Below are 23,282 nucleotides of genomic sequence, written 5' to 3'. Positions count from 1 at the left end.
TATATATATATATATATATATATATATAAAAATAAAATTTTACATATAAAATCGACCTGTAAATTATCCTAATTAGGGTGTAGTTTACAAAGGGAAACAAAGAGGTTTAGAATACCAGATATATCCCAAATATTAGAAACAATCTATATCACCTGTAACCATCATAAATATTAAATGTAAAAAAACATTTAACATTTCTTGGCCAAAATTATTTGATTATCTCCATGGACAATGTTCTCTGTATTTGCATGTTATGATTGTTTGACCAGATAAATGCAGTTGTAGACTGATATAAATTGGGATATCAGTTTTTGGCCAACAGTCCCTTTTTGGCACAACATTGGGAATGCTTCTGTTCTTGTTCTTTGGCCTGATGCTCATTATAAATGAGTGGATAAACAGAATGCTTGATTCCTGAGTCCTGAAATGCAGGAAGGCCATCAGATAGTTATCGTGGTAGTTCAGACAGAGTTTCCTGCTGTGGTATGCCTGAGAGGACCAGTCTGACCTGATTTTTCTCCTGTGTCACGTGTGCTAGACCGTTCAGGCTGAATGAATGTGGCTGATCATGCAGCCTGATGCTGTGTTCGACCAGGCCTCAGGTCGTGACCAGTTCAGTCTTGTCGCTGTTTGGGTGCTTGCTACAAGAGCCTCACCTGTCACTTTGATTTTATACAGGGTTGTGTCTTTTAGCTGCTGAACTTACGCTTTCAAACTATGATTATGTTTAATTCTCTGCTTTACTCACCTCGCCAACAGTCACCTGACTTGTTGGCATACATACCTTTGACTTGCTTGCGTGATGAAATGACCTGAAAGCCAGTACTCCTCAGTCAATTATCTGGTGCTCTAGGATGCTCATAAATATTTTAAAATGGCATCTCAGTGAACGTAGTCTTGTATCGCCTGAAAAGGTATGAACACTGACCTGCTCATTCATTTAATTCTTTATTTGTCCTACTCTTTTGACGTTCAACCATCCCTTGTTTAATTTTGTGCAACGTAAAAAAGTTTGCGTAAAACTAGAAAGGCATTGTAAAGCTGTTAAAGTCACAATGAAACAGCATTTTAAGACATCCTTGTTGCTTACATTTGTTTCATTTTTACGTTTAAAAAGGGTGTCGAAATCATTCAAAACTTAAAATCAATGGAACACTGAGCATTTCGTTTGAAACGCTGGGATTTTTATAAGAACTGTGACTTTGCTAATATCATAGAAGGGCATGAAATAAAGACAGAAGTCGGCCCGATGAATAATGAATCATTTTATTCCCTCAAACCATGAAAGCAGTAAAACTACAGCTTACGCACCTTTAGATTCTGAATGGCTTCTTTACCTTGTGTGTTTGTGTTTTTCAGGGTAAAACGAAACCATGCTGAAATGGTTTTCTGGCGAAGAGGGAGAGCAGGGCCCCGGAGTAAGTACACATGTGCTTTTATTTCTTTGCTTGTAGTCCCTATAAACAGATATCTGAATGTGAATCTGCTGGTCTGGGAAAACATTTGGGTACTAGAAGTTACTTTCTGGTTTTCATTTGTGCTGTTGACCAATCACATTTGAGCAGCAATCCACATAGAGAGCAAAATGGGCCGAACACATTGGCTTAAATGCAATATTGCAACATTTTGGCTTTTTATTAGGTGTTGGTATTACATATAAAACATCAGTAAAATGTGTGAAACTGTGAAACACATTTTGTAAACCATAGACTGCCAAACTCCATAGAAAAATCCAACAATTTGATATGATTTTCAAATGAATATATCAGGCAGATGATTCACATTGGTGTATTTTTTCAGGCTGGACTTTCTAAAAGTTGAAATTCTGTTCTCTGTTATAAAATCTGTTTTACACTACATCAGTTAGAGGCTGGACATGAAAGAAACATTAAATTGCCTATTTTGGTATTGTAATTTGGTGTAAACAGGGAAAACATGCCTGTAAGACTGCATTCATGTGCAGATTACTCTTCATAGAGATGAGTGATAAGGCATCAGATAATAGCTGATGAGTTCCCAGATTGGCTAAACAATGACTGACACATGGAACATGAAGTATTGGCCCAGATTTCTGTTATCCGGACATCAGCTGGCTGCACCAGAAGCCCAGAAACATTGGGCACTGACCTCAATGGCTAAATCCTCAGGCGATAGGTTCTCAGATTGTTTAAGTCATCAGTGTCTGGTGTGTGGTGTTGTGGCACTTTTACCAGCAGCAACTTACACAAATAATACTAAAATGCACATCTGCTCACATCTCACACTTCTCTTGTTCCTATCAAAAAAATACTATCTGTAATAATTCCAGACCTGCTAAATATTTCTTGTGCTGAAGCTACAACAGCTGAAAAACACTGGGTCTTATCAGTCACTGTGTGTGATTCATCACACTCCTGTCACGTGACCTCTTTCTGCTGGAAAACAAAGACGTTGGCCTTGAGTACCAGTGGTTAATTCAACTTAATCAGCTATTAAAGGTGTTGCTGGCCTTGTTGTCCAGGCATAGATATAGCTGGTGTTTTTCTCCATAGTATTTTGTAGAGCAAAGCAACCACCCTCGTGCTTCATGTTTACACCGATTAGTTCACATCAGGTGATATGCACTTTAAGGCGTGTGACTATAGGCGGAGATTACTTCTGACAGTATGTTGAAACTCTTCTGTACTGAGATCTTGTTAATTTTTAAATGAAAATGTGTTACTGTGAATGTATCCTAAATGTTTAATATTCATAGATTTCCTGTAATGTTTAAAATTTTATCTGCCGTCACTTTATTACAGCCTGAATTGATTAACTTAAAGTATATACATGACTTGAATCATTTCATGTTATCACTAGCTAGTATATTTAGTTCAAAGGAAACCCAGTGAAGGCTTTGCAGTGTGTCATGTCCAGATAAACTGGAATTAGTTAGACTGCTGAGTACAGAGCTTTGACTCAGATGCTTCCTGTTAGAGGGGACCCCTGCTTCAGCATAAATACCCCAGCATCCCCCATCCCCTCTATTCTATCTGCTTTAGTTCTCACTAAGAATGTATTGATTGACAACATTTCTCAAATTACATTTTACATTTTGCTTGTTAAAGAAACGATTCACTTTAGTTTTCATCCATACATATTTCATATGGGGTGGTACAAGAGCAGTGTTTTCATTTTGAGTTAACTGCTGCATCTGGTAGACTTTAGTTGTGATGTTTTGAATTCCTTTCCATCCTTCAGACCTCTTGTTTCCCTGGTCTGATACAGTACACTGGACTAGTGTTGCATTCGTTACCGACTGCATTTGATGAATTGTCTGTCAGCCACACAAGTGATCGACATTACAGTGAATCAGCTAATTACATTACAAGTATCTTGTATCCACAGTGGTAGCACTTTACTACGGAGGACTCAAGACTCTAACTGGGCTTGATCTTACGAAGATTACATCTGTATGGAGTCAGACTCAAACATTTTATCAGGCTGTTTCAGAAAGTACTATCAGTTATGGAATGACTGCATGGTTAGGAAACCTTCCTGTGACATCAAAGTTAACCCATTTGGTTTAGGCTGCAACTAAAAAGCTAAATTTACAATTAAATTTTACAATTCAGTCTCTTTTACACCAGTGCATGCCTATTCTGTACGACTGTCAGTATAAGCTCTTACTGTCAATCCAGAGTTTAGTGGTATAAATTAAATCAGTTTATAATCTCCTTTGTCCCTGTTTAAATATATAATATATAGAAATTCAAACAGCAGCCTAAAATATACAGAGGTTACCACGAACCAACAAACAGACTGATCCCTGAGACTGAGCATTAATTTGTCTTTGTTGTGCTACTTGTAGTTATATGCACTTTAAATATTTGTACGCAGTACTGTCTCCTGTCTGCTGATGTTGTGTCTTTGCCCATATGGGTGACGAGTTAGCAGAATTTTCATTCTGACTGTTAAAAACAGCATTTTTGTGTTTGTCACTTAAAAACTTGTGCAAAACACTGGTTAAAAAATCATAAAATTTCAACAAGCTCATACAGAATGTCGTCAACTCGTAGTTAAGCAGCGATGTTTGTCTACATCTTCAGGTTATCTTTTACATAAAAATCAAGTTTGAGACTTCCGGTCTGACGAGTCAGGAGATGGCAGCCTAGAGAACGAGCTCCCGACAATTTGATTCGAAATTACCCACCGCAACCCGAATATTTAAAAAATTTGTATCTACAGTTTGATTAAAGTTAGTGGGTCCCGAGAATGCCTATGAAGAAAAGTAAGAGGTCAATGCAGACGGAGTTTTTCGACGGAGACGGGGCTAGCCAAACCTCCTCGACTAGCAGCGTAATGGAGGATGATGCTGACACGCATATGCACCCCGAAATCGGTCAAAGAGAGAACGGGGACCTGGGTCTCATACTGAAAGAACTGAGAGAGTTCAGAGAAGACAACAGTCAACAGCTGAAGGCGATTCGGGAAGAAATTAACAAGACTAGTGCAAGGATCGAAGAGGCGGAGAAAAGGATTGATGAGACGGAGACACGGCTACAAGTGGCGGAGGATACGGTACAAGAGTTGCTGCGCCTTCAGATACACCTGGATGCTAAGCTAACGGATCTAGAAGGCCGCTCCCGACGTGAAAATATCAGAGTCCATGGTGTTAAAGAAGGTGCAGAGGATAATTCCCCGTCGATGGTAGTGTATGTGGAGCGCCTGCTGAGGGAGGGTTTGGAGCTCCCGGTCACATTTGAACTACGCGTTGAAAGAGCTCATCGCGCCTTGATGCCAAAGCCGCCGGGAGAGGCTCCACCGAGGTCTATAGTCGTTAAGTTGTCGAGCTACAGGGTGAAAGAAGAGCTGCTTAGAACGGCCTGGCAAAAAAGAGGATTCGAGCACCTTGGAAAACGTGTCAATCTGGATCACGACTATGCGCCTGACATTTTAAAAAAGCGAAAAGAATACGCCGAGGCAAAGGCGGTTCTGAAGGAGAGGAAAATCCGGTTTCAGACGCCGTTCCCCGCCAGGTTCAGAGTCTTTTATCAGGAGGGAGTTATGGTGTACGAATCGGCGGGAGAAGCGACGGAAGATATGGCGAAGAGGGGATTCCCGGTGTCGGTAATTAAACAACCGGACTCGCTTTTGGAGCGGATCCAGCGCTTCACGTGGCGCACTGTCAAGAGACCGGGGAACCCTAACAGAGCTAGCAGAGCTTCGGTCTTTAAGGAAAAACTACAGGCTTTCAAACGCCAGGTCCCAGGGTGACTGTAAGTGAACTGAAATCTGCTGCATGCGAGTTTTTCCAGAGGGGAACAGGCGAACCTGATGAGACTTTATTTTCTTTACATTTTCTCTCCGGGGAGACGAGGGAGGAATTGGTTAGCACGCCCAGTTAATCTAAGAAGCATTGTATAGGCTTTAAAATCAAGATCATAATGTAAACGTCGGAGGGTTTTTCTTTTCTCTAAAGCTGCTGGGACAGAGACAGTACCATGCTTGAAGGCCCTCTTTCACCTGACAGGTGGGGAGGCTTTACCTTAGAGCCCTTTTACCATCAGGGCTTCATCAGGGTCAATATCAAGACCCCACAGTTGGAAGTCTCTTTTTCTGTTGTTATTGTTCTTATCGTGTTCTGTGTGTTATGTCAGTTTCCGTTGTTGTTCTTTGCTGCTGTTCTTTGCAGTTTATGGGGAGTAACATATGACTCATGTTGTTGCTTTTGGGCACGATGGTGGTGTGTTTTTGGTTTATGTCATGTTTCTTTTTTCCTATACTGGACACTGAATGCAGACAGTTAAAATAGCAACTTATAACGTGAATGGCCTTGTCAACCCCATTAAGAGGAGTAAGATTTTAACTAAACTAAAAAGAGAGAGAGTTGAGGTGGCTTTCTTGCAGGAAACGCACCTTTTGGATACTGAACATGCTAAATTAAAACGATTGGGTTTCAAATATCAGTATTCATCTTCTTATCAGGATGGACATAGGAGGGGGGTGGCAATACTAATTTCCAATGGGACCAGTTTCGAACCTATCTTTGAAAAAAAAGACACAGAGGGAAGATTTGTTTTAATGAGGGGAAATCTAGGGGGCTCTTTGGTCACTCTATTCAATATTTATGCTCCCCCTAATTCTGACTGGAAGTTTTTCAAACAGATATTTGATTTGATAACAGCAGAGACTCAGGGGGTTCTAATTTGCGGGGGGGATCTTAACATTAGATTGAACCCAAAACTGGACTCCTCAAATACACATTTATCCCAGCCCAAGTTGATAAACAAAAAAATAAACTTGGCTATGAAGGAAATTGGATTAATTGATATCTGGAGAGAATTAAATCCTTTAAAGAGGGACTACACTTTTTTTTCTAACCCACATTCGGCATATTCAAGGATTGATTATTTTTTTACTTTTACTAGGGATCTAGATCGGGTTGATGGTTGCAACATGGGGAGCATGGACCTTTCAGATCATAGCCCTATTTATTTAGAACTAAATCTGGAACAGCATCGGAGAAATACCATGTGGAGATTAAATACTTTTGTACTGAACCAGATGAAGGAACAAATTAGAAAAGATATCGCGGAATACTTGGAACAGAATGATAACGGTGAAGTTTCCCCTCCAATATTATGGGATGCATGTAAAGCTGTACTTCGAGGTAAATTAATTGGATACAGTGCTCATCTAAAGAGAGCAAAGCAAAAAGAACTAGTTCAATTGGAGGGGGAATTAAAACAATTGGAACAAAATCATAAAAACACAAATCACCCAAAAATTAAAGAGCAACTTGACAAGATAAGGAATAAAATAAATGAGACCTATACCAAAGCTATACTAAAAAAGTTAATTTTTACTAAACAGAAATATTATGAAGGGGGAGGAAAAGCCAGTAAATTATTAGCTTACAGGTTGAAAAAACAACAAGCAGAGAATTCGATTCATAAAATAAAGAATCCTGTTACTAATACTGTACATTACAAACTAAAAGAAATACAAGATTGTTTTGAAAAATATTATAAAAAATTGTATTCTCAACCTCAAATTGATGGACATAAAATGGAGGATTTTTTCCAGAACATTAACCTGCCTAAATTGAATAGTGAAAAAAGTAGGTATTTGATAGCTGAAATAACGGAGAAAGAAATTCGTTCAGCCATATCTCATCTCAAACCAAATAAGGCTCCAGGTCCGGACGGGTTCTCTTCTGAGTGGTACAGAGTCATGGTGGACTCTTTGGTCCCTGTGTTGCAATCCACCTTCAACTGGGTTCTTAAGGAGAAGGGTACACCTCCCTCTTGGAGGGAAGCAGTGATATCACTAATTCCGAAGGAGGGGAAAGATAGGTTGGAATGCGGTAATTTTAGACCAGTAAGCGTGTTGAACCAGGACTATAAAATTTTTACCCATATACTTTGCAAACGCCTAGAAGGATTGTTACCACAAATTATTAGCCTTGACCAGACGGGTTTTATACGAGAAAGACAAACTCAGGATAGTATTAGAAGGACATTACATGTAATAAATCATATAAAAAACCAAAACTTAGAGGCAGTATTAGTGGGACTGGATGCAGAAAAAGCATTTGATTGTGTGAATTGGTCCTTTTTATATAAAGTTTTGGATAAATTTGGATTCGATAGTGACTTTACTAAAATAATACTAGCCCTCTACAACAGTCCAATGGCAAGAATTAAAATTAATGGGGCTGTATCTAATCCCTTTTTACTAGAACGAGGAACAAGACAGGGCTGTCCACTCAGCCCTCTCTTGTTTGCAATTTTTATTGAGCCCCTGAGCCAGTGGATTATACAAGACAACAATATCAAAGGAATAATGATGAAAGGGGGAGAACAAGTTATTTCGTTATTTGCTGATGATGTATTGGTATACTTATCCAATCCCGAACATTCTTTGGCACGGCTATTTGTACTCTTGGAACATTATGGATCCTTCTCAGGATATAAGCTTAATGTTCCCAAAACACAAATTCTCTGTTTCAAATACACCCCCTCGGCAATTGTGAGAAATAAATACAATTTAAAATGGGAATCGGAATCAATTAGTTATTTAGGGGTAAATATTTCACTAGATTTGGCAAAATTGTTCCCACTTAATTACCTGCCTCTGAACAAAAAGATTAGGGAAGACTTAAGGAGATGGGATCTTATACCTTGTCTTGGTTTTGGCTCGCGTGTGGAATCTGTCAAAATGGTCATTTTACCAAAATTATTATATCTCTTTCAATCGCTTCCAATAGATATATCCGACCAACAATTTCAGGAGTGGGACAAGCTAATTTCGAGATTCATTTGGCAGGGACGGAGACCAAGAATTAGATACCAGAGTTTACAGTTGGCAAAAAACAAAGGTGGGATAGCCCTTCCATGTTTAAAAGATTATTATATTGCTGCTCAGTTAAGGCCATTAATTTGCTTATGCAACCCAAAATATTGTGCTAGGTGGAAGGAGATTGAAAGTGCATTATCAGAAGAATTTCCAATACAGGCTGCAATTGGAGACAAGGGCCTGATGGATAATTTGAATGCGTTGGGTAACCCCTGGATTTGTTTGTCATTTAAGGTGTGGAACAAGGTAGTAGCTCAAAATCATTTGAAAGAAGAGGTGAAGGTCTTGAGATGGGTTGCATTTGATTCAGATTTTTCACCTAAAAAGTGGGACGCAAGATTTGAAAGATGGGGAGCACAAGGCTTAACATCATACTGTACATTTTTACATAAAGGGACAATGAATAGTTTCCAAAATCTGAAGGAACAGTTTGGTTTGGACAAAGATGATTTTTTCAGATACCTTCAGCTCCGGCATTATATTATCCAAATACAGAGGGGATGTTCACAATCAGGCTGGGACAATATTCTGTTAAAAGTGTATATGGATGCTTATTGTAATGGCTCTAACCAGAAACTCATCTCAAAGGTCTACAAGGGGTTACAACAAATAAAGCAAAGTTCAATGTACATAAAACAAAAATGGGAGCAGGAAGGGAACCTTGTCTTAAAGGACGAATTTTGGGAAAATATTTGTGAGATACAATGGAAAACTTCAAGCTCAGGTGTTTGGCGAGAGTTTTGCTGGAAAACCCTTACAAGATTTTTCATCACTCCAGCTCAAAAGAGGCACTACACTAATTCTTCTGTATGCTGGCGGCAGTGCGGATGCCTTGAAGCAAACCATTTTCATATATTTTGGTCCTGTGCATCATTAGTTCCATTTTGGCGGGAGGTACATAGAGTTTTGCAGAGTGTTTTCCAGATGGACATTCAGTTTAAATTTGAGTTGTTATATTTAGGTGCTATTACATCAGAAAATGTTTCCAATAATGTCAAATACTTATTTCAGATCCTAAGTGCTGCTAGCAGAAAAGCTATTACGAGAAGGTGGTTAAAACCTGGAAAACCTACTGTGAAAGAATGGATTGACATAATTTATGATATATTTAAGATGGAGAGGATTACCTTTGCTTTGAGACTGAAACAGGAAATTTTTTCGAATAGATGGGAGAGATGGATAAGATATGTCACGCCAATACGACCATCATTTGTCTAAAATCGATTTTAGTGTCCCCTTTTTTATTTATTTATTTTTTTTCCAGATTGGTTTTGTTTTAGTGGGTATCTTAGATTTCCTCAAACAGAGGGCTTTATGAGTCAGGGATGTTTACCCCATTTCATTCATTCTATGTTTTCATTTTACTATACTCAAAAATGGTTATACAGTTATATTATTGAATGCCTTATTGGTCCTTACATGTTTCTGTATTGCTGACTAAGTCTTGGTTATTTCAAATTGAGCTGCTGTAGTAGGATATAAGATATCTAAATGAGATGTATGATTTATGTTTTCATTAAATGTATGGACCTGTGAAATCACAATAAAAAAAAAGAATTTCAAAAAAAAAAAAAAAAAAAAAAAAAAAAAAAAAAAAAATCAAGTTTGACAGGATGATCTGGACAAAGTTTAGATTGAAGAGGAAAAGATCAGTATTTTGCATTGAAAATGAGTATTTAGGTACCAAAAAGGGTATTGGAATCAGTGGGATCAATGCAGTAAAGATTTCCCATTCAGCCTTCACATATGAAAAGCAATCTTTGTTTTATGCATGTTCTTTTTTTATTGTTACCCTCCTCAATCTCTCTTGTCTAATGTACACATACTCTACAGCTGACAGTATCCAGCAGATGAAATAGCATTTTGCTCTCTAAAACACTGCTGCAAAATGACAGTGGCATAGTCATTCCAGCACCAGCTGTTTTAATTTGCTGTTTAACCAGGATGTGCATTAGACGCCCTCAAGGTTTCTCCTGTCTGTCCTCAGGGCCCAGGCTCTCCCCACAGTGCTGCTGCAGGTGGAGAGGTTGCGGTAGAAGAAATGGCAGAAAGCAGGATGATCTGGACAAAGTTTAGATTGAAGAGGAAAAGATCAGTATTTTGCATTGAAAATGAGTATTTAGGTACCAAAAAGGGTATTGGAATCAGTGGGATCAATGCAGTAAAGATTTCCCATTCAGCCTTCACATATGAAAAGCAATCTTTGTTTTATGCATGTTCTTTTTTTATTGTTACCCTCCTCAATCTCTCTTGTCTAATGTACACATACTCTACAGCTGACAGTATCCAGCAGATGAAATAGCATTTTGCTCTCTAAAACACTGCTGCAAAATGACAGTGGCATAGTCATTCCAGCACCAGCTGTTTTAATTTGCTGTTTAACCAGGATGTGCATTAGACGCCCTCAAGGTTTCTCCTGTCTGTCCTCAGGGCCCAGGCTCTCCCCACAGTGCTGCTGCAGGTGGAGAGGTTGCGGTAGAAGAAATGGCAGAAAGGCTGGCCCAAACCGAACAGCTCGTCTCTCAGCTAAAGGAGATGATTCGAGAAAAGGATGCTGCACTTCGCTCCAGAGATGACCAGCTCAAGGTGACATGTTAAATAATTAAAGTTAATCGATCAATTGCTGTTAATAATTCAACCGATTAAAAATAGACTAACGTATAAGACAGAAGAGGAAGGAAATACATGCCAGAAAACATATTATAGATTAGCTATTTTACGGGGTGGCGCCACCAGTCGGAGCCTCTGTTTAACACTATAGTGACCCAAGTAGGCGGTTGCTTGGACTATGGGCAGTTCCGTGTTGGCAAGCAGAGCGCATTATGGGGGTTTAGCTAACAATGGGCCACCATGACAAAGTCTTCTGTGACAGTTAATCGGTATTGAATAATGTTTCTGTTATCAGTTAATTGATTATTATTGATTGCTGACTGATGATTGAGAAAATTATTCAGAATTCGCTTCCCTAGTTAGGAAAGCTTCCTCTCTGACTTTCCTCTTGTAAACTTTCATGATTCACGTGAGGTCAGCGTTTGAAAAGACAACATTGTAGTGCCATTGTTGTACATTATACATGCTCTTTATGCTCATACAACAGATGACCCATATGTGGTACAAATATGGGTCATATTTCTCTTCTGTTTTTACCTAAACCAAGAAACAAAATGTGTCTGCTTTTGATTTCAGTGCATGTCTGTGTCCATCATTGTTGTTGCTTATTATCTCTTTGTGAACAAAACTTTCATAATATTTACATAAAACCTGAACTTCCACCACACTGTGGCAGCAACTAGTGCTTCATTTCATTGTCAAATAATTTGCTGTTCATTTTCTGGACTTATCGATAAACCGTTTGGTCTGATAAGTATCATAAAGTTTTGAAAAATGTTTTCCAAAACCAAAGATGGCGTCCTCAGCAGACCCTAAGATATTCAGTTTACTGTCATATAGAGGAGAAAGAAACTAGAAGTTAAGCACATTTAGGAAAATGGATTCAGAAAATTTAGACATTATTTCCCTAAAAAAATGACCCAAACCAATGAACTTATTATTAAAATAGTTGGCAATTAATTTAACAGCTGATAACTAATCGATTAATCATTTCAGCTCTTCTCTAAACTCAAGCCAAGCTCCTTGGTCTCAGTGAAGAGATTTTTTCTCAGTTTTGGTTGGGAGCCTCTATTTACTTTGGTAACTACATTTATATCATAAAACTCCATTGTAATGGCATGGTGTGGTTAATTTAACCTAATTTTCCAACAGTTGTAAACAGTTTGCATGTTCTGGAGCTTGTCTCACTGAGAATTATGTCTGACTAAGCCAGGCATTGCTGGTCACGAGTTATTCTGAATCAGTGTGTTATGCTGCTCCTGGTAGTCCCTGACTGGGATTATTGAGTAGAAAACCCGGATCTTGTCAACTACTAAATCCTCGAGTCAAAGTCTACTATACAACAGTAAAATCAGGAATGTTAGATAAGAGCTCAGCCATTACTAGCGAGTGCAGAGAGGAACATGTGCTGCACTTTATGGCATCCTCTCCTTACATTTTACAACATTTGCTGCATCAGTGTAAGATGCTGCTGCTCAGTGTGTAAATAAGCACTTACCTGATGTTATATCAGACCTGAGATGAAGAATTAATTGTTTGTGACTCAGGTGGAGAAGGAGGCCTGTGAGGCCAAACTGTCAAAGCTGCGTCTGCAGAATAAAGCCAAGGTGACCTCCCTCACAACACAGCTGGAGGAGCTGAAGAAACAACAGGGAAGCCCTGGCACGCCAACGCACAGCAAGAAGGTATATACAAGCACACGTGGTTATACATGTGAATATTGATGATGAATAAATTAATCCCCTAAGCTTTAACCGTGTATTTAATGCTGGTTCTTAATGTGATTTACATAATTTGGAGTTTTACAACACATCCACTGCCATATGAATTTGTCATTGGATTATATAAGGAAACAAATGGCTGCTTGTTTCCTCAACGACAGCTGGGAAAAATTTTGGGATCAAAGTTGACTTTAAAAAAAATAAAAATAAAAAACATTGTATTCAACATTAAAAAGGTAACTTTCACAAAAAATTCTATTTAAAAATACACCTGAAAAGAGCAATTCCTATTTCAGTGACAGAAGTATTGCACATATATTGACCAAACTGTCAACAATGAATACTGTTTAAGGAGGTTATATATCACATTGTGATTTCATTGGCAAGTCTGGGCTCCAGACCTACATTGGTTGCAATGGTGCACCCAGTTTTTTCATTTAGGTACACCAGAACATAATTAGGCACAACATAAATGTTTCAGCATGCTTTTTGCCTGGAATTAATTAAAACATTTAATTTCTCAACACATTATTTAAATGACATGTGCAGATAAATGTTTCGTTCCTTTTCATTAGGATGGTCTGGGTCTTAAAGTCAGTAAAAAGTTGCTCTTTTTTGTTGTAAGTTGTAGATTTTGTTATCATTTCTGAGGGAGGCCGCTCTGTCTGCCAAACACCTGTCGTACCATAGGACAAGTTTCTTGGAGGCATTGTGCTATTTTTTAAAATTTGCACATGCTTATAAAAAGGTTTGGAGCCTTAGTAGTCAAACGCTTGCTATTTGTTTTTTTAATGTTGTTTTTGTGCTTTCTTTTTAGGGTTCATCAGAAGGAGACCAAGCCAGTCGGGGAAAGATTGTCTTGCTAAAGAAGAAGGTGGAGGAGCTAGAACAGCAGCTTGCACGAAGAAATGAAGAACTGGAAAACAGGGTAAATGTCCACCATCTACATCAGGAGAGAAGCAAACTGAAACAAGGACTGACACTGGCTCAGTTTAGGTTGCGATGAAGCACAGAAGGCAGCATGAAAACACAATGCTGATAAAGCCGTATCATTCTGAAGAGCTGCTGCTTAAAACTGGGGCTGCAGCCAGCAGCTCTAACTGATGAGGCTGGGGACCACCATAGTCTTCCAGCATGTTAATGTCTGATTTTTGTGTCGCTCTCCATATTTCTGTAGCCTAAAAATGTCACTTAGCAAACTGCCTCACCCATCTACTCTCAGCCCTTTCAGCACTTGTTAGCATTTTTCAAAATGATGCATTTCGGGGGTAGTTCGACTTAAAGTGGTGAAGCCAACAGCATGAATGCTATTACAATTAATATATATAGAAGAGAATGGCATTGTCTATGCATGGAATTAGAATAATAAACAAATATACTGCTTGTAGAATAAGCAAGTGATGTGTTGGACCGTTCACTGCATGGCTCAGCACAAAGATGTTTATTCATTTTATAACATTAGCGCATTGAAATTAAAATACTGTGAAGGCGTTAAAGTTCAAGCCCTAAATATTTTGTACATTGACATTATCTTTACAGAATAAGGTTTCCTTAAGCTATAAGATGAGCTGTTGTGTCATTTTTATCAATGTACGTCCAGAGTTGAACAGCTCTGATTTTTCCATGGATGCACTTGCAAAGTGAGGAGCAGATCTGACATGAAATCTTCTCCATTTTTCTCACTAAAAGCATTTCTAAATCCCTACAGAGGAGGGAGCTGGAGTCACAGAGGCAGCGAGGCGAGGAAATCGACGCTATGCTGACAGAGAAGGACAGAAAGCTGGCAGAAAAAGAGGCCTACATTGTCCACCTGCAAACAGCTTTGGCAGGAGATCAACCCGTCACACCTGCACCACAGCAAAAGGTCATAGACCTCTCAGCACACACATTTTTCTCTATGGTTCTACGCTGAAAACGCTTTCATGTTTAAAGATCAGCACAACCACGACAAAAGAAAAACATTTATGTTCACTCACAAAGCAGTAATTACTGTACTCACTGATGCTCAGCTGTGCTATATCTCCTCAGGTGTTGGAGGACAGTGGAGCGATGCAGGAGCTGCAGCTGCTGGTACAAAGTCTGACCAAGAAAGTGGGCGAAGCAGAGGAACGCTACAGTTTGCTGCAGGAGCAGACAGACAGCCTCAAAGAGCTGCTGTCCACAGAGAAGGAGCAGTACAACCAGAAGGAGAACATGTACAAGCAGAACGTGGGTTTCTAAAGCAGTCAGCTGTTACAAATGCCAGGAGTGGTGCTTGTGTTGTGTAATTTGATAGAGATATATAGCTAATTTATGCCTAAGGATAGCTCGTGTGTGTTTTTAGATCCAGACATTCAAAGACATCATCATTCAGAAAGATAACCAGCTGATGGAGATCAACCAGATGCACGAACAGGAGCTATTCAAGCTGGCAGCAAAGTCAGATGCCAGTGCAGACCTGGAGCAGGTAATGATTAAAAAAAAAAACTATTCACAGGAAATTGAAAAATGCTTCCCACAGACAAGCAAAGTGCTTTACATGGTGCATTAACCATCTGAATGCCAAGTAGTTTCTAAGTAGTTTTGTCAAATCTTTACTCAATGTGGGCTGATTTTTTTTTTACAGTCCTGCACATCTGCACTGTGAAAGAGCACAACTACAGCTAGAAACAGAGACAACACTTTATTTTTTTCTGTGGAGTATGCCACAGTTAAAATACAGTTGATTTTATGTATGTTGAACTGCCGCAATTATTTTACAAAAAATTTTAAAACTTGAAATCAGTATGTAAAACCTTTTCCTAAATGCCCCAGATGTTACCAATCGTGGAAAGATAATTGTGGTTCCATATAAGTCCTGCAAACCTTTCACACTACACTGCACATCAGCTCAACAAAGCTGTTTCACCATGCTGAATGTATCTTTCAATAACTTGTCCCTGTATGTTTCATCTTCCTGTCAGTCTCTCCTGTTGTCTCCTCCCTGATCAAATTAAACACAATCTGCAGTTCGCGTGGCAGTTGAGTCAGTCGTGGCTTTTCAGTTCCACTGAGGAGTGCAGAATTTTTGTCTTCTGCATAATCTGCTACAAATAGTTGATTTCTGGTTAATTTTAAAATGAGATGTACAATAGAGTTATTTTAATGAAATATCACAGTGTCAAGATCAGAGATGTAGCTGCTTTTCATGACAGAATTGCGTTTCTCACATGATTAGTTCATGGATGGCTGGAAAGTTCAGAATTCAATAATGCTTTGTATTTTTGAGGTTTCTGGCTGTGATAAATGGTGTAATTTTGACTTTTTTTTTTCTTTCATAGATAGCCTGCAGCAGATTTTGGGCTTTGAGTCATTAAATGTTGAACAAGTGGAAATAACAGTGTAAAAACACTGAAATAAAATTGCTAAAATGGAAGAATCAAAATAAAAATAAGTTTGCCGTGGTCCTATGATTCCATACAACTGAATAAATTTGTGTTAAATTTAGTATTATTAGTGAAGTTGTGCTGAGCATTAGGCGACAAGCCATGAGTTTTACAGAAAGTTACCTTGTTGTTTATCTGATGTTCCTTTTTTTCCCTCCTCCTTCAGCTTTTGAAGGCTCTGAAACAGAAGCTTCATGAGAAGGAGGAGGTGCTGCTGGGTAAGACCCAGGTCATCGATGTTCTCCAGGGAGAGGTGGATGGCAGGGACCAGCAGATAAAGGTCAGTAGAGGCCTCCTGTCACCCTTCTCAGCACCTTGACCTTTAATAAAACCTACATAAAGTATTCTCCCCCTACAGATGTCAGGTTTTAAGCTCTTCAAATAAATTGTCCAATGACACTTCTCTTTTCACCTTCTCTGCACAGGAGCTCACAGAGCGGCTGCGACGGCTGCAAGTAGAGCGAGAGAGTCTTGAATCCAAGATGGAGGCAGAGAAACACGTGATGCGAGCACAGCTTCGCGACCTGATGGAGAAGCAACAGGCGGAGGTGAAGCGAATCACCGAGCAACATCAAGCACAGATGGATCAAACTCAGCAAGACCTCCTGAGGCAGCTGGAGGAGCTGAGGAGAGCCTCGGTGGCAGCACCGCCTGCCAGTCAGGAGGCCTCAGGAAGTGGAAGCGTGCCCGCTGATTCAGCCTCCATCCAGAGGATAGCGGAGCTGGAAGGTTGTTTTTCTATTCTGATTATTTAGCTTGACCAGGAGAAGTAGGCAGCAATTGAATTTACTTTACTCTGCTAGCATGAATTTTTTTGAGCCTGTAAAATCAAAAATTTCAGACTTGCCCACAGTCTTCCAAATTGATTTTTTTGTCTCAGATTTTATTCCCTAAAGCATCCAAACATTTAGTTTTGTTTGTGTTTAACTTCCACACCACACTTTTCACCCACACATTCCCTGATTTCAATAATGCGAAGGCAAGAGTCAGTCTGTCTGCAGAAATTGTGCTTATCGACCCACAGTCTTGAATAACACTATTTCATTCAGCTCATCAGGCTTCGTCTTGCTTTATCTTTTTTTGCAGCTCAAGCAAAGCAAAAAACAGACGAAGCCAGCAGATCAGAAGCCAAGTTCCTAAAAATGAAAGCTTGGTCTAAATCTCGAATCCGACAGCTGGAGGAGGAGTTGAAGAAAAGCCAGGTGAGATGTCCACACTGTTAGTCATTGCCTGTCTTTCTGGACATATTCAGCTGTTTTTTGCTGTCTTGACGCTGAAAATCAACAGTATCAGATGTACAACTACTGTGGCATGAGTCATTTGTGGCATCAGTTATTTTCTTTAGCAGTTTTTATTGATTTGTTTTTTATACAAAGATGAGGAAACTCTGACATTAGATTTACTGTAGCATCCAATTCTCAGTTTATTATTCACAGTTGAAGTATTAAACACAGTTTTCTTCAACCAGGCTGCTAGGTTTCAAAAAAGGGTCATTTAAATGATGTTTTTGCCTTGTTTTCTTTAGGCTGGAGGCGTCCCACCAGACCTGACTGCCCTACGGAGTCACATCACTGCACTGGAGGAGGAGAGGGAGGAAAACCTCTGGAAGGTGGAACAATATGAGGAGCTTAAAGCAAAGAATGGTACTAAAATCAAATTTTAAATGTAGCATAAACACCAGCAAATCACCTTTTCTTAGTAGCTTTTACTCACCCGCTGTAGGTCAGACTCATGAATTATTACAGTTAAATCGTGGTAGCTATGATGCCTAAATGAATATTACATGTTCGCGCTGCTAGAAATGCTAGAGGCTAAGCTGGTGGTGTATGAGGAGCAACAGAGGACACTTCAAGCAGACCTGGAGCAGTTCACCAAGAGGGCAGCTTCTCAGGTTAGAGGTCCATTCTGATTCCTAAAACCTCCTGATTTCAGTGTGCATTTTATGGAACATGCTCACTGTCGGTCCCTTTGTGCTCCTTCTGACTACAGGCCAGTGAGTCGGGCAGCGCCGACGACACCCAGAGCCAGGTGCTGGAGTGGCAGGAGATGGTGGCCGAGGCGGTCACTGCCAGAGACCGAGCCAGGGAGGAGAAGGCTGCCATGGCGCTCCGCATCAGCCACATGGAGGAGGAAAGAGAGGGTAAGACCACTGCTGGAGGATGAGACACACATGTAGATGGGAAATTGAGGGAATGAAGCTGGAGCCAAAATGTTAATCAGTGAATCATGGTCGGAATTCAGTGGGAAGCTGAATAGGGTTCAACTAGCCTCTATCAGTCCAGCAACCAGCGACTGATAATATATTCACACAGATGTCCGACACTATTTAACAAAGCTTTAAAAGTGGCCTATCAGTGTTTCCTGTGTTTATTTATGTGTTGCAGCCCGCCAGAATATCAACACTGACTGCTGCACATTGATTTTCTTTTTTTTTTTTTTTTTACTATTTAAAATGTCTAAAATCTTATATTGTCGTATATTTTTATATTGTTGTAGACTCGCGCCCCATTCTCTCTCTATATGTATGAAAATATGCACAGGATATTGGCTTTTTTTCCGCAGAACACATCCACTGCAATGCATCTTTTAAGGAGAATGCTGCATTTCCCGTTGACACACGTTTTAAGCCTTCTCGCAAAATACCAAAGCATAACAAAACCCTGGCATCACTTCTTCATTTTTATGACCTTTCCTCATATTTAACTACAAGCTCATGAATCCAAGATTGCTTTAAAATACTTTTTAGCATTAATATTTTGTGCTTATGTCAAGAAACGGATAGAGTTGCTAATTTATTAGGTGCATCCAGCAGAAATAATGCAACAAATCCCACTTTCTTGGAGAATGTAAAATTCATTTCTTGTTGAAGCAGTTTTACAGCTATAGATTCAGCTTTATGAGCATCAGTCACCTGTAGTTTTTGCTGCTGTTGCAGATACAGAGAGGTATTCCTAATATTTACCTCATGAGCTGGTAACTAAATGTAAATTTCAGTTCCTTTTGCGACCATTGTCATTTATTTGACCAACCTCCCATCATTAGCTGCAGCACCGTGGAACTCTTCGGCAGAGATTCAGAGTTTGTGTTTTACTGTTTACCACATGTCCTCTGTTGTCTGACTGAACATTGCTTTCTTTATTTTTCCCCTGTCCTCACCGTTGTCATTGGGGAGATTTGGTTTACTCTGTGCTGCCTCCCATCTCGTGGACCTCCGTTACCCCCTACTCTCCCTCTCCAGCCCCTGCTCCAGGGATGGGAGCAGCCACACAGAACAGTTTCCCATCAGTTTTGTGCATGCAGGCTCCTCCAAACCTCCAGTGCAGCTCCTGCTCGCTGTACTGCCGGCAGTTCCCCTGAACTTTTGCCTTTTCGCTGGGGTGAGCTGCAGGCAGTACAGTAGCAGGATGCACTATAGAGTCTGCCATTTTGTTTTTCCGTTCTTCCTCTCTCCTGTGTTGGTCTCCTTTTCCATTCCTTTACCCCTTTTCTTTTCCTTTCTCCTCCTGTTTCTTCTTTCTGTCCTGTGATTTCTGGTGTGGCCATGCTGAAATAATTTAGAACACACCACCAGCAATAATATCCTGGTATCGAATATAATCAAACACTGTTGTCTTTGTTTTATGGTGGGATAATTCTGGGAAGAGGACTAAAGTGCATTACTCTTCAAAGGTTTTAGACAGGATTTCTTCATGTGGCATCGACTGCTATCTTTGTTTATGGACTAATGGTCGTTAAGATGCAGAGAAGGTGCATGAAAGGTAATTCACAAAGCGATCTTTTATAATTAAATAAGGCTGATTTCGTTGCTGCAGAAGCTAAATTACTGATGCCACACTCGAAAAGCAGATTGCTGTCATGTTAAACATGTTTTTCACGTTATTACAACATACAAACTTTTAACAATTTTCTTGTCATAACAGCATAGTATTATGTCCATGTTATCATGTGATTACTTACATTGTGATCATGTTTAGAATAATAAATTAAGCAAAATTAAACATTTGCGTGGCCAGATTCTGCTGTTATTAGGTTGTTATCCACTGCAGGAACTTAGGGTGGTCTGAACCTTTCTTCCTGTTTGAACAGCAAGAACTGCCTCTTCAGAACCTCTTTCAGGGCTGTTTTCAGGGGAGGAATAAGTAGCTACTTCAGGTTAGTCTCATCTGAAAAGCTGCTTTGCCGTCGAAGCTTTTGAATCATTCAAAGCAGTGCAAACAGAAAGGTTAAAAGGGCTTATTTCAGGGGTCGTTCCTGTAAAATTTATACCACCTCGAGTCAAGTTTCTGCAGTGAAAAGCTGACTAGCTAACATGATGGATGACACTGATAAATCATGCATCCAGTGCATCTCCAGCTGATCAGTTAGAAGTGATGCTAGACTATCTCCAGAAGACTTCTTTCTACATTTTACAGCCGGGTGCATTTCTACATCTTTCTTTGTGTATACTTACCACATCCACCGTGCTCAATAACATCAGAATCTCATAATTTTTCATCCCAAGCACGATGTTGTAGAACTTAATCAAATCGTGTAAATGAGGCACATTGTTCATTCAAACTTGAGTTTTATGTTATAACAATGTAAATTATTACATTGTATTGTTAAAATTAGCGTTGCTATAAGAAGAAAAGCTTCTTGTTATGACATGGTAAGTTTGTATGTCCTCATAATGTGAAATTATCTTCTTAAAATGCAAAAAATATCATGTTGTTATGCAATACCATCAGTTTTTCTTTATCTGGTGTGGCAGCAACATGTTTCCGTACATTACTTGAGCTATTTTTTTTTTTTTAAAAGTTGTATGCACATGTTGTAGGTTATGACTTAGGGATCAGGATTTAAAAGCAAAGATAAAGTTTGTTTTTTGAGATATTCATGTGAGAGCTTAGTGCGGGTATATACACAATGTGTGTATCTATTTAAATCCTTGATTACACTGTTAAATTATAATCATTACTCTGGACATCTTGTTATTTTATAAAGCAAACTAATGCATAAAATATATTCCTCGTTAATTGAAGTTAAGTAAAACCAAAGTCATGTTCAAAGTGAAATGGCTCATAGCCCCTCTTACATTAATTGTGCCTGTTGGTTTTGATTATCTGTGTGTGCCACTGGCTGTTAAATTACTGAATCAATGAAGTGGAGTTGATATTAATGAACTTAGTGTGAATAATGAGTTTCTAAAGCTTCACGAATCAACTCAAAACCCTCACAGTAATTAGCACGTTTTATGAAAGGCGACTGCGGTTAATTTGTCGCCAGAATTTTATCGAGCAGTGTGTCTCACTTTGCTGCGTTTTCTTCTAGTGCTGACAGAAGTTCTTTTTTTTTTTAACTTTTGTGTACTAATCCCTCATTCCCACTGGTGTAATTTCTATAGGACAAATATACTCTAACTTGCTTTTGCTGTTGAGGCCGTCTTTCTAAAGAATATTGTCTTGTGTGATACACAAGTTGCTGTGGTGTTGCTTTTAGGGGACAGAAGCATGAACACTCTTTTATCGTGTCCAAATTAGAGCTGAATAGTTCACCAACATTAACGCTTCTTTGTTTTTGCTACTACTGCCCTAAACCTCTTCAAGAACTCATCTCTGTTACAGTGTCCATTATATTTGGGGCTGTAGTGAACAAAGCAAAATCTTTGTTGACTGAAATCATACCGAGACTAGAAGGAAGGAAAGTCTACACATTATCTGTAGATAAACTAAACTGCCACAGTATACTGAGTCCACTCTAACTACTTATCCTCAAAGAAAAAGTCATTTGAACCTGTGTTTTTACAATGAAATGATAACATACAGACTTGGAGCAGATCAATGTGAACCTGCCCATATTCATTTCTGAGAATACAGCTATATCAGCTGGTGATTCCAGCACAAGAACTATTGAGAAAAATCATGTAGACAAGATAGTTGCTGTTTTTAGATGTTGTGTCATGCTGATGTTGAGCTCTGATGTACAAATTGCAGTTGTCAGACTTTTCCCAGAGACTTTTTTTTGCCATTTGTTCGAACAAATTGCAGCCACACAGCTGACTTTTTGATATGTCAGTTAGTTTGGAGTTTAATCTGAGTAATCATTCTTTAAATGTGTATGTTAAATAAGTAAAGCCTTGATTATACCTCCTTGCACACACTCACGTGGACAGCTGCAGACACCAGAATGTGTAGTTAAACTATTTTCTAGTACATTTGGAGAACGTCATCCTGTATACGTGCCGTGACATCTACGTATTCAGCACTTTCACCACTCAACCTTGAGTGTAATCGCTGATGAAATTTACAATCCTCGCAGTCACAGAAAGTATCACACTAGCCTTAATTCTTGTTTATCTCTTGTGAATGAATCTAGGAATACTATGAACGCATAGTTGTTGCTTTCATACTATTTTTCCAGTCCACTTTGAGGACTCTACTTCATACATGTGCCGTAGGATAGCATGTGTGTATTCCAAACTATTGCCTTTGTAGCGTAGTCGCCATGTGGAAATTTTGGCCTTGAGTAGATAACGATGCAAAAAGTATAACACTGGCTATCTTTCAAAGTTGTGAAAACATTGTGGATCCTGGAGTGCTGTTGATGTAGCGCTATTCTTCTTATTAAATTAACACCAGCGATTCTACAGCCAATGAGGATTTGGGTTGATGAGAACATTATCAACCAACAAATCGACCACTTGACTTGGACACTGCAGCTCTGAATATATAACCAAGAACCATAGCCCTTTCATAGAAGGATAGGTAGATCTGAGAGCAACAATGATAAAGCATGAGTAAGCTGTTGGGTTTAAAGGATCGAATATTAGACATTTCTGCCGCATTGAATTTTCATCCATACACATTAAGAAAACCAGCAAGTTTCACTAAAAACAGCTGAAGACTAACTGTTTGACTTCATGAATAATGCTCATGTGTCTCCTGTTCTTATAGCTTCCATATATAACTTCTGCTGCTGTTGTCAGTGTCGGTGAAATAAATAGAATGAGGCCGACTGACTGTAGAATCAGCATGTTAGCGCAGATGATTGCAGACAGTCCTGGTTTATATTCTACATTATATGCATTATAGTCCCTCTTTGCTTCACCCTGCTCATACGCTGCACCCACGCTGACCACTGCTTAACACTCCTTTTCTTTTTCTGCCCCACCCTTTGCTTTGAGCTGCCCCTTCCTCCCTTCTCCCTCCCCTACACACCAAAAATCAGCCTGTCGGTCACAAAACAGATG

The 23,282-nt window shown here is 39.3% G+C and overlaps 1 protein-coding gene across 6 annotated transcripts in view; it reads left to right on the top strand.

Moving 5' to 3' along the window:
- Positions 1–23,282, top strand: part of si:ch211-220f16.2 (golgin subfamily B member 1) — a 50,799-nt gene that overhangs the window by 1,781 nt on the left and 25,736 nt on the right. For 4 of the 6 annotated variants that reach the window (XM_055012509.1, XM_035952395.2, XM_055012500.1 and 1 more), the window contains exons 2-14: positions 1,360–1,418; positions 10,750–10,905; positions 12,477–12,614; positions 13,468–13,578; positions 14,359–14,514; positions 14,679–14,858; positions 14,974–15,096; positions 16,221–16,334; positions 16,480–16,783; positions 17,141–17,256; positions 17,580–17,697; positions 17,854–17,945; positions 18,044–18,195. In XM_055012509.1, coding sequence (XP_054868484.1) covers positions 1,374–1,418; positions 10,750–10,905; positions 12,477–12,614; positions 13,468–13,578; positions 14,359–14,514; positions 14,679–14,858; positions 14,974–15,096; positions 16,221–16,334; positions 16,480–16,783; positions 17,141–17,256; positions 17,580–17,697; positions 17,854–17,945; positions 18,044–18,195 — 1,805 coding nt within the window. In that variant the 5' untranslated portion in view covers positions 1,360–1,373. The remainder of the gene's footprint in view (positions 1–1,359; positions 1,419–10,749; positions 10,906–12,476; positions 12,615–13,467; positions 13,579–14,358; positions 14,515–14,678; positions 14,859–14,973; positions 15,097–16,220; positions 16,335–16,479; positions 16,784–17,140; positions 17,257–17,579; positions 17,698–17,853; positions 17,946–18,043; positions 18,196–23,282) is intronic. The other 2 variants (XM_055012513.1, XM_055012510.1) reach the window with 1 other exon arrangement.

This window comes from Amphiprion ocellaris, chromosome 1 (assembly GCF_022539595.1).
Source record: "Amphiprion ocellaris isolate individual 3 ecotype Okinawa chromosome 1, ASM2253959v1, whole genome shotgun sequence".
NCBI classification, from domain to species: Eukaryota; Metazoa; Chordata; class Actinopteri; family Pomacentridae; genus Amphiprion; species Amphiprion ocellaris.
Note: the sequence above shows the minus strand (reverse complement) of the source record. Positions and strands in the feature narration are given on the sequence as shown.